Source organism: Mustela nivalis, assembly GCF_964662115.1.
Source record: "Mustela nivalis genome assembly, chromosome: 7".
NCBI lineage: Eukaryota > Metazoa > Chordata > Mammalia > Carnivora > Mustelidae > Mustela > Mustela nivalis.
Genome location: NC_139026.1, coordinates 57,889,587 through 57,901,908, shown reverse-complemented (window position 1 = coordinate 57,901,908; position 12,322 = coordinate 57,889,587). Strand labels below are relative to the sequence as shown.

Below are 12,322 nucleotides of genomic sequence, written 5' to 3'. Positions count from 1 at the left end.
CATTTTCAAAATTCTGTAGAGTTTGCTGGAGCTCAGATGAAACATTTATCCTTCTCTTGCAACCACTTTGGTTTCCAGGGGACTGACTTACAGCTGAGGCAAGCTGACGAGAGGTACAGCCGTTAGACACACACACAACACGCACCAAAGTTAACTGAAAAATTTCAAAGTGCCTTTTTATGCCTTTAACTCAAAGACGAACACATTTCAAGGTGACCCAATCCTCAAGTGACAGACAGTGTTTTAAAAGGGCAGAGCTCTCCACTTAAACAATTTCGAGTGACATGTTTAAATCACATCCTCAAGGGCTCTATCTGCTGTCCTATTTACTAGTCTTTCTTTCCTGGCAGAGGCATCCCATTTTAAGTGAACGCCTGAAGTTCATCTTCCTTCCTAACAATTAAAATCCACAGGGCTTAGATGCTTAAAAAAATTTTTTTTAACTTAAGAGGCACCATGGAGGACTTTCAATTATTTAATTATATGACCAACCCCGATTATTACTGTATAATTTTTTTCCCATTTATCAGAACAGTATCAGAATAATAAAAGACAGCCTCATCAACACTCACAAACAGTAGAAGACTTATAAGATAAAAAAGCATTCATAAAAGGATGCCCAGTTTAAAATCTAAAAATGTACATAATTGTTATATTGACTGTGTATGTATTTCATACACAGAAGAGGAAGGACTGTTTTCTTTCTTCACTAAAATATTACTCTTAGCCCTTATAAGAGAATGAGAAGATTACACTAGAAATCTAAAAATTGGGCTCCTACAGTTAACGAAATACACCATACTGGTTTTACTTAATCCCTCTGCAGAAACTACTCCCTGTCAAAAATATCCCCTCCCCTAAACGGTCTGTGAATTCCTCTGTATCTCTGCAAACTGACTACTTCTCCATAATGATTTACAGGACTGTCTCCCTTAGTTGACTGGGAGCTCCAGGGAGACCAGAGAACAGGTAATGCTAACTTTGAAATCCCAGCCATTACTAGAGGCATCCAGAAACAAGTGCCATGAACAGCAGGAACTCCACGTATTTTGTTTTTTTTAAAACTAGAAATTTATAATATATAAGAAAAATTTTAAATAAATAAATAAATAAATTTTAAAGATATATTCTTGTCCCCCCTTCCCTTTCTGACCATCGTTTGGAGAGGGCGGGGTGAGGGGAGGATAAGCAAGGTTTTTATTACAGAGAGAGATATAGATAGATGATAATTAGATAAATATAGAGTCAGTGTGTGTCTGTGTGTGTGTGTGTGTGTGTGTGTGTAGTACATACATTCTCTAGCTCAGCCAAGTGGGAGGCTTGGGAACAGAGACACTCCATTTACCATGAGCAGACCAACTGCCCAGATCTTGGCTTCTAAATACCATTATCCATCAGAAGAAACACTCCTTGGAGAAATGGCTGGCTCTGGTGCTACGGCAGGGAAAGCATAAAATAAGCCTGGATGTGAAGCTGGAAAATGAGAAAGTACTTAAAAGTAACAGTCATGGGGCGACTGTGTGGCTCAGTGGGTTAAACCTCTGCCTTTGGCTCAGGTCATGATCTCAGGGTCCTGGGATCAAGTCCCACATCAGGCTCTCTGCTCAGCAGGGAGCCTGCTTCCCCCTCTCTCTCTGCCTGCCTCTCTGCCTACTTGTGACCTCTCTCTCTGTCAAATAAATAAATAAAATCTTAAAAAAACAAAGTAATGGTCATGTCAAAAAGAAGAGAGACGCCAGGCTGACGGGGCTCCCATTACCAAAATCGGAAACAATCTGAATATTAAATAATAACAGTAACAATTATGACCCATTGGGAAGATCAGAAACCTCAAATACATACTAATACAAACAAGCAAACATAAACAAATTAGAAGTTTGCAGAGACAGGATATTTAAATAGTTGCAAAGCATCACCCCACAGGGGAGCCTGGGTGGCTCAGCAAGTTAACTCTTGATCTCAGCTAAGGTCTTGATCTCAGGGTTATAAATTGAAGCCCTCCATTGGATAAAAAAGAACAACAACAAGAAAATCTACACCCCCACAAAGTACACATTGATCACAAAGGTTAAAAACGAACTTGACTGTGGGAAGGCTAGCAGATACCACCTTAACCGAGTGATCAAAATGAGCATCATCCACAATGAGACAAATCAAAATCGTGTGCTTACCTAAGAGGATGCAACAAGAAGAACACAGATCTGTTCTGTGATATTCCTACCAAAAATGCATAACCTACATCTAACCATGAAAAAACAATGCAGACAGAAACTGAGGAACATTCTACAAAGCAACTGGCCTATTGATTGCAAAAGTGTGAAGACCCTTCAAGTCAATCAAAGACGAATGATTCCTTACTGAAGAAGACTAAAGACACAGGACAAAGGCAACATGTGATTCTGAGCTGGATTTTTTTTTTTTTTAATAAAGTACATTATTTGAACAACTGGCTACACTTGAATGAAATTCACAGACTGGATGGTAATAATGCAGCAATGTTAATGTTCTCATTTTAATGGCTGCAATGCCGTTGTAGCCATTTAGAAACAGATCCTTGATGAAATACTCAAACATTCAGAAGTAGTGACACATCATGTCAGTTGGCCATTTTTCTCAAATGGTTCAGAGGAAAAAGATCTTTCTACTATCTTTACAACTTTCCTAAAAGTTTGCGGCTGTTTTAAAGTTAAAAGAAGAAAGTATAGCAAAAAAAAATTTTTTTCTGTTATTCTGGTTTATATTCCATATTTAATGGGATAGTAGATTCATCATTACCAATATCATAATTACATAAAAATAATTACTTTCATGTTATCTTTCTTTCCTAGCACCTAGAATACTGTGAACACGTGCATAAGCATACACGCATACATGCACATGTGTGCGTACAGGTGCCCCCCCCACACACACACGTAGCTATGGTACAAAGAACTTTCAACCAGAAGTTCTGGATTTGAATCATGACCTCAACTCTTACTATGAAACATTAAACAACTTACTTAAGCTCTCAATGCTTTAGTTTTCTCATCAATGAGATAATTCATACTTTTCCACAAAGGATTACCAGAATTAAAAGAGAAAATGTTTGGAAAATTACCCTAGTAAACCTAAAAAATATATACATATGTTAAGTATTAAGGAGAAAAAGTAACTGAATTCAGATATAAAATTCACACCAACTTAAAATATTGTACAAATCAATTTTAATGTTAAAAAAAATCACAGGTTAATTCCACTTGGGCCACTCTCTGCAGAAAGCTATAAATTTTTAAAGTCCGTTCTTACTTAACCTGAGCTACAGCCAAATTTTCACATGCCATCTAATAAAGAATATGCTACCCTACTGTTTTTAAGCAGGGATTAGCTTCTGTAACTCAAAGACAGATTTTAACATCCTTCCGTCTCACTAACTAGCTAAAAGGAATTCTTCAAGGGTGATTTATGCCATTTCTCCCCTAAAATCTATAGATGCCTTAAACTGTTTGCCTGTTTACAACTAAAGAGACTTCAGTTCTCAGGAAACTACAGAGGTCTCAGAAATCCAAAAAACAAAATGAACAAAATTCATCTCAAATCAACAAAATAAAATAATTACAAATTTTCAGTATTTTTTTTAAAGATTGTATTAATTTGACAGAGAGAGAGAGAGAGCGAGCAAGCATAAGCAAGGGGAGCAGCAGAGGGAGAGGGTGAAGTGGACTCCTTGCCGAGCAGGAAGCCAGAAGTGGGACTGGGTCCCAGGACCTTGGGATCATGACTGGAGCTGAGGGCAGATGCTTAACCGACTGAGCCATCCAGATGCCCCAAATTCTCAGTATTTATTTTCTTTCCTTCTTGTTTTTTTTTAATCTTAAGATGACATCAAGAGACAGGACTGGTTCTTAAGCCCAGCAAGCCAAGGTACACCTAAAGAGAGCTGGAGTTTTATAAAAATACAGAGACAAGGAAAAGAAATTAAAAAACCTAAAACCCCTGGGGTGCCTGGGTGGCTCAGTGGGTTAAGCCTCTGCCTTCAGCTCGGGTCATGGTTTCAGGGTCCTGGGATTGAGCCCTCCATCGGGCTCTCTGCTCGGCAGGGAGCCTGCTTCTCCCTCTCTCTCTGCTTGCCTCTCTGCTTCCTTGTGGTCTCTCTCTCTGTCAAATAAATGAATAAAATTAAAACAAACAAACAAACAAACCTAAAACCCCTTTACTCTGATCACTTGGCAATTACTCCCAGGTCCTCACCCCATGATGCCCTGAAGCACATCAGCATATCTACATAAAGAATTCCCAGGAGCACCTGGGGGCAACAGTTGGTTGAGCATCCAACTCTTGGTTTCAGCTCATGTCTTTGTATCATGGGTCGTGGAATCAAGCCCCACCTTGGGCTCCATGGTCAGCAGGGAATCTGAGATTCTCTCCCTCTGCCCCTTCCCCAGCTCTCTCTCTCTTGCTCTCTCTCTCAAATGAATAAATAAATCTTAAAAAAAAAAAAAGTTCCCAGAGAAAGGCTGGTTTTAACATGTCATCCCAGAAAATTTCTTACTCAGTAACATGTAAACCTACTCTCCTAACATGCCAAAGACTGGATATTTCTATTCTCTCTGAAGATAAACTTCATCTTCTCTGAAACAAATCGCAGTGGTTAAGATGTGGATTACTGGGGTGGGGTGGGTGGGCAACTGGTGGGCTCAGTTGTACAGCACTTGAGTCTTCATCTTGGCATCATGAGTTCAAGCCCCACAATGGGCACAGAGTTTACTTTTTTAAAAAAGGACAACAAGAAGAAAGAAAGAAAAAGGTTAAGAAAAAAAAAAATGTGACTTATTTTAAGAAAAGACACAGGCAAAACCTAAGAGAGTCACCAGCTGTTGACTTGCCTTCTCTTATATTACAGATTGGTGAAGCAGGCAGCATCAGCACCAAACCACCTGGGTTTGAATTCTGGCTCTGCTGCATCAGCACTGCCTAAGCTCTGCCTAACTGGTTTTTGGCAAGTTACTTAAAACCCTCTGTGCCTCAGTTTGCCCATCTGTAAAAAGGGCATCATAATAGAATCTTCACAGGGCTGTTGTGATGAGTAATTGAGATAACAAAAAAATGTATTTAACACAAGGCCCGGGCACATAGCTGGAACTCTATATTAACTACTATCTTTGTACCTAGCATCTAGGCACAGTGTCTGGCATATGGCCAGTGTTAAAGAATTATTCTCAAGCATCCTGTGCTTGGCCTAGCTTTAAGATTTAAAATTTCATTCCTAATATTTTTTTTAATTGTTTAAAGATAACTTAGCAGTGGAAAAAAAATCACTATTACCAAAATCTACATTCTACATCAAAGTTATACTTTAGCAGGAGGGGCAAAAATGAGCTCCCTATATTCTTGGTTCTTATCTAAGTTTCTCAAGGGAAAGTAAAAGTTATAATGTAAGAAGAGAGAACACTCGGTTATCACAGTCATTTAAGGTACAGTTTAGGCATATCTATCTGATTTCTTAGACAAAAATAAATGAAAAATAACTGCTTATCACATTTGCAATCATTTTAATTGTAGCTCTGGCGTGATGCCCAGCCCCTGAATCAGAGCCAGGTCTGTGAAAGCAGGAACTATCCTTGTCCATTTTGTATCCAAGGTAATACTACCCAGGCCACAACGGGTACTCTATATCTATTTTTGAATGAATAAATGTGCTTCGTAAAATACAAAATCCATCGTGGTTCTTGGTTTGGTAACTAGCCAAGGCTAATCTCCTTTATTTGTGTTTTAAACAAATAAGCTACCCTTTCTGTTTGTTCTGACCTGCACTACAGAGAGTACCTCCACAGAGTAAAAGAATCTTCATATTCCTCAGGCATCATGGTCCCTGGTCATTCCAATTGAGGACGTATGTCTAAACCCATCTCTTGTTAATGCTATACAGGAAAGCCAGAGAATTGTCTCTATGCCTCCAAACTAAAATTCAGCTTGAAATTACTTTTTTTGTAATTGTTTTTCAGAGAACTTTGAAGTTCTTCTTTCTGTACACAAGAGCTTACAGATATACAGATACCGAGTAGGGAGATCCTTAGAAGTCACCTAATACAATAGCCCCATTCTCCAGATGCCTCCAAAGAAAATCACATTTGAAAGGAAGCCACATAGTCAACATCTTCATAAGCCTCTTGACACAAAAGTAACAAATTTAGGGCGCCTGGGTGGCTCAGTGGGTTAAGCCGCTGCCTTCGGCTCAGGTCATGATCTCAGGGTCCTGGGATCGAGTCCCGCATCAGGCTCTCTGCTCAGCGGGGAGCCTGCTTCCTCCTCTCTCTCTCTCTGTCTGTCTCTCTGCCTACTTGTGATCTCTCTCTGTCAAATAAATAAATAAAATCTTAAAAAAAAAAAAAAAAAAAAGTAACAAATTTAAATTTCAATAATATTCAGAAAAGAGGAAGGTGTCCATCCACCAGCACCTGCCTACCCAGAAGGTCTAGGTGGATGCCGCAGTTCTCCTAAGCAAGGAGTAGTTCTAAATTCATTTGTTCATTCAACAGACATTTTGAGGGCCTCTGGTGTGGTGGACACTATTCTAGGTGCCTGAGACACGTCAGTGAGCAAAAAGAAAGATCACTGCCTATGCTGTAGCTACACTTTAGGCAAAACTCTGGAGGTGCCTAGGAAAATAAAGAACATAGGTCCATTTTAATAGAATACATAGGGCAGGAAGCATTCCATAGCACCATGAGATCATTAAGCTAGTGGTTCTCAAACTTGGGTGTGCTTCAGAACCCCTCAGAGGACTGATCAATACTCAGAAGGCCCAACCCCACCCCAGAACTTCCGATTCATTAAGATCTCAACAGGGCCTGAGAATTTACATTTCTAATATGCTCTCATACACTGTCAATGCTGCTAGTCCAGGAAGCAAGCTTTGACAACCACTGACCTACTTGGAAACAAATCAAGTAGCTTGGCCAGAGCCATAGGCTACTCAATACCAGGCCCAGATTTAGGGGGTTTTTCCCCCTTCTGACTCCAAACTGATTAAGCTTTTATGAGGATACAGCTGTCACTTATCCACTTAAGGCAAACACTGCCCAAAGAAAAAGGCTTTTTAGCTTATGCTTGAGTTGGAGAAAATCAGAAAAGAATGTTTTAAGTATAAAACACCTTAAGCAGACAGCACGGATCACTAAACACGGACATAAAAATTAACATTAAAGTTAGAGGATTTGTTTTCTTTCACATATCAACATGCCATGATAAAAGAACGTTTTCCCTAAAGGGTCTTAACATGAGGTTGAGGTTCAGTCTCAAATGAGCCTATTTATTTTTTAAAAGTCTATTTACTATTAACTATTAACTAGAACTATATACACTAAAATATAAATAACTGATTGGATTAGTAATAATATTAGTCTTTTTGTGCTAACTGTATTTTCTAACATTTTTACAATAAACATGAATTCCTTTTGTAACAAGGGAATACAAGTTAATTTCTTTAAAAAAGCAGTGACCGTGTTTATTCAAAAAGACTTTTAATTAGAAAATTATAAAAGGCATCAGTTAATATACTGCATAAATTAATACTGAATGATTTTTTTCACCACTACATAAATAATTCAAATAACTTATTTTACATTTTAGGCTAAACCTCTGTCTGGATTAATGATTAATACCAGAGAAGGAAAAAAATCTTTGAAATTTATGATTTTATTTAAACAAAGAGAATAAAACAAAACTATGATCCTTTAAATAGTTGCATAAAAATCAAATTTACTATTATTCTATATAGCAATTGTTTTTTTATCTTTACTGCTACTTTAACAAATGTAGGGATATGATGCTAATTCTAATAAAGAAAGCAAAATGTCATGTGTCGATTATGCCAATTAAAAAAAAGAAAGTAAAAATGGAGGCGCCTGAGTGCCTGAGTGGCTCAGTGGGTTAAGCCTCTGCCTTCGGCTCAGGTCATGATCTCAGGGTCCTGGAATCGAGCCCTGCATCGGGCTCTCCGCTCAGCGGGGAGCCTGCTTCCTCCTCTCTCTCTGCCTGCCTCTCTGCCTAACTGATCTCTGTCTGTCAAATAAATAAATCTTTTTAAAAAATAAATAAATAATAAAAATTTTAAAAAGAAAGTAAAAATGGCTTCAATTGTATTTCTTGAAAAACAATAAACAAATGTCTAAATTTTGGAAAAAGAGTGGAGTGTCCTCAATCTGTACAAAGTTAGAGAGCCATCTCCCTGAAAATACCAAGGTAAGACCTACACTCAATTACTGTACCCCATTCACTATCTTTCTGGACCTCCTAATCTAGGGAATACTCATTTATTACCAAAGTCCACATTTCAGGGATACAACTAGAATTTAAAACATAATCTGCTAAAGGGTAATGACTAAAAGAGAATCAATTTGGTGAAGAAATCAAGTGTATTTATAAAGACACATGGTCACCATTTAACGAAAGTACTGGACTACCTCTTGAAGTGTAGACGATTTCATCAGGATAGTCACTTTCAAAGGGAAAAAAAGTGCCTTGTATGTATTATATAGAATCATAACTAATTTTCTGAAAATCAGGCCTAAAACCAGAATTCTATACCATACTATTATTAACCCTTCCTAGTTACCCACAAAGTACCAAACACTTTAAATCCTCTCATTTGATCTCCAAATCGCCCTTAGAAGTACAACCATTTTACAGATTAAGAACTTTAAGCACAGGGGCGCCTGGGTGGCTCAGTGGGTTAAGCCGCTGCCTTCGGCTCAGGTCATGATCTCAGGGTCCTGGGATCGAGTCCCGCATCGGGCTCTCTGCTCAGCAGGGAGCCTGCTTCCTCCTCTTTCTCTGTCTGCCTCTCTGCCTGCTTGTGATCTCTCTCTGTCAAATAAATAAATAAAATCTTAAAAAAAAAAAAAAAAAAGAACTTTAAGCACAGAGTGATCAAGTAATTTGCCCAAAGTCACACAGCTAAAATGATCCAGAATACAGATATCCTAGCTGTAATACTTAAACTGAGAGCCTTAACCTTTGGCTCTGATTGTGGGTCTGTTTGAATTACAAAGATTTTACATTTTAGTTAATCAGAACTAAATTTTTCTTGCCAGTCATACTTGATAATATCAGTAAAATGAAAAATGATGAAATAATTCAGGCGCCTTCACAAATCTCTGTACTTCTAAAATCATACAGTTTACAGTGAGTTATACCGCACAGCGATCTGACAACTTTTCCACCAGCACGGACGTTTTAGGGGTACGGCTGCGGTAAAATTACGGAAATCCAGCATTAAATCGCACAGGGGTTCCACTGAGCGGGTGAAGATGGTTTTTATCTTGTTTTATTTGGGTTGGGGTTTTTTGTTTGTTCTGGGGTTCGAGGGTTTGGGGGGTTTGTTTTTGGAGTTTGTTCTTTGCAACCAGGGAGCTAGAAGGTGAACGACTTAAGCTGGAAACTAAGAAGTCGAATCCTTTCCTAGGTCTTCCGCTCACCACACCAGGCCTGGGTGCCAATGTGCACAAGAGTTCCCCAGTCTCGGCGGACCGGCCTTTGCTCGGGGTGGGGGCGGACCGACCCGGCGCCGCCGCTTCCCGCCAGGGCGAGCACCCCCGGCAGCGGACCCCAGGGCACCGGGCGGCGGCGAGCCCCGCGAGCGGCGGACGGCGGCGGCGGCGGCGGGAGGCGAGGGAGACGGGCGGGGACGACCCGCGGGGCCCTTACCCAGCTCCGTGCCCCGGTTGCGCGCGGACATGGTGCGGGCCGCTGCAGCAGTCGCCGGCTCCTCTCAGCCCAGCCCTTCCTGCTTCCCGCCCGCCTCTCGGCGTCGCCGCGCTCGCCCCGCCCCGCTCCCTCTGGGGGCAGGGCCGTGGACCTCGGTCTCCACGTCCGACCTCGGTCCCCACGTTCCACCTCCGGTGCGACCCCGGTCCGCGGCCCTGCGGGGTGGTCCTGCCGCCCCTCTCCTGTCCTCTGCCCCCAGCTGCGGGGCTCGAGCACTGGCTCCCGAAATAATGCTACCAAAACCCGTTTTGTTTTTGTTTTTTTCAAGATTTTATTTATTTACTTGACAGAGATCACGAGTAGGCAGAGGCAGGCAGAGAGAGAGGGGGTGAAGCATGTTCACTACTGAGCAGAGAGCCCGATGCGGGGCAAGATTCCAAGACCCTGGGATCTTGAGCTGAGCCGAAGGCAGAGGCTTTAACTCAGACACCCCCAGGTGCCCCTCAAAACCCGTTTTAAAATGTTTGAGGTGCCAAATGCACTAAATAAATACGTTTAGAAGCTTTCTAGTGTGAGATTAAATAACAAGAGGGGAGAGAATCCCTCCCAATTACTGTCCAAGTGCAGAGCTCTGCAGCCCCATACCTGAAGGGCAGCAGAGTAAGGGCGGCCAGTGAGCAAAGGCCCAGAGCACACCTGACTTCCAACCTAGCCAGGAGTAGCAGTTCTGTTGCTTGGCAGCGGTAGCCCGGGGCGGGGGCGGACACCCAGGCGCGAGATGTCAGGTTTCTCAGCATAGTACTGATAGTAATTAAGTGGGACACTGGGCACATCCATTACCTTTCTAAGCTTCACTTTCCTAATCTCTATGAAATGACCTTGGAGCTCTAACTTCTGAATCTGTGATACTAACATTTTTTTCAGCCTAACTTTTCTGCAACCAGAGGATAAAATTGTCTTGAGTCACTCAACACAGACTACTAGTCGACTCATCTCTACTCACAATCTGGTGGAGTCATTGCCCCACAGTAGTCGCAGGTGTGTATTTGTTAGATGAACGATTGCATATTTCTAGCTGGGCTGTTTTTCTTACAGTGGTTAAGTTTTATCTAGTCCAATTCCATTTGCCTATGATTTCTTAAAGCATGCACAGATTCCTTAGGTAAATACTAACTTGGACTATGGATTATAACCAGTTTTTCTAAGTCAAAAGAGGGAAGGTGTAGAACTAGGCAAAAGTATGAATGTCAGAACTGACATACTTCAGAACTGGAAGGACACTTACAAAGTATCTCACTCCTACCTCACAGTGAAATAAGGTAGTAAGAATTATATTGAATCTGGGGTGCCTGGGTGGCTCAGTGGGTTAAGCCGCTGCCTTCAGCTCAGGTCATGATCTCAGGGTCCTGGGATTGAGTCCCACATCGGGCTCTCTGCTGGGCAGAGAGCCTGCTTCCTCCTCTCTCTCTGCCTGCCTCTCTGCCTACTTGTGATCTCTCTCTCTGTCAAATAAATAAATAAATAAATCTTAAAAAAAAAAAAAAGAATTATATTGAATCTTTTATAGAAGCTAAATTTATTCAATTTAAGTAACAGTTCTTTATTTCTGAAACTAGCTCTTTCACTACCAACTTGGATTTTTAAAAATCTTTTAAAACCACTTATGAAGACTGTGGTAGTAGGAAAAAAAATATGTTAACCACCTCACTTGCCAAGATTAGAAGCAAACCATTCTTACACTGATCTATTCCTTTTTTTCTTTGATTGGTCCCCAAATCCCAAAGTTAGACAATCATTGATACAATAAATATATAATACTAAGTGCTTCCTACGAGTTAAGTTCTTACACTAATTATCAGTGTTCCAAAAAACTCTGTTAGGTATTTCAAAAGAAAATCTATGTGTGAGACCTACCATCTCCTTTTACAGAAAGAAACTAAGGCTCAGAGAAATTAGTCTAAGTTCTAGAGAGTGGTTTAAAATCCAGGCAATATACATACATACATACAGTGCTGTTCCCACTATCTTGTGGAAGCCAAACTCATTAGACCAGCCATTTAACCTCTGAAAGTCAGGTTCTCTGTATATAAAATGGGTAATATCTTACCTTCATTGGGTAATTGGAGATATTTTGATTTCTATTCTCTTATTATACAAAGTGACTTAAGCTGTAAAATATTATTACTGTTCATTAGCTATCATTTAGAGGCTCTGGCCTTGTTTCCACAGGTGAATTTGCTAGATGCCTCCTTTGTGCCTTCAGGAACTCTGTTGATTCTCAACTGGTCTAGGTGGCACTCTACCCACTGGCAATTGTGCATGCATTCTTGTAAAGAAAGAAGAGCTAAACCACCTGAGAATAGTTTTGCTCCAGCAATTTTTTTTTCCTTAGCAATCCCCCTAGTATAAGAGTCAACAGGTACACTAACTTATATGGCCACCCAACAGGAATCACTTTTGTTTCAAAATATTAATCCTGATGTAAAACATAGGAAGCTACTAAAGAAATGTTCTCCCCTAGTCTGGATTTTCAATTCCCATTTTGTTGTTGCTCCTCCTAGAAAATTACATCTATGTGCCCCACCCCTCTGCCCTTAATCTTGAAGAAGAAAAGGCAGCTCAATTGGTAATTCCACTG

At 40.5% G+C, this 12,322-nt stretch overlaps 1 protein-coding gene across 1 annotated transcript in view; it reads right to left on the bottom strand.

Moving 5' to 3' along the window:
* Nucleotides 1–9,796, bottom strand: part of DERA (deoxyribose-phosphate aldolase) — a 114,972-nt gene extending 105,176 nt beyond the window's left edge. The window contains exon 1 of the mRNA XM_082742397.1: nucleotides 9,685–9,796. Coding sequence (XP_082598523.1) covers nucleotides 9,685–9,715 — 31 coding nt within the window. The 5' untranslated portion in view covers nucleotides 9,716–9,796. The remainder of the gene's footprint in view (nucleotides 1–9,684) is intronic.
* Between the last annotated feature and the right edge of the window lie 2,526 nt (nucleotides 9,797–12,322).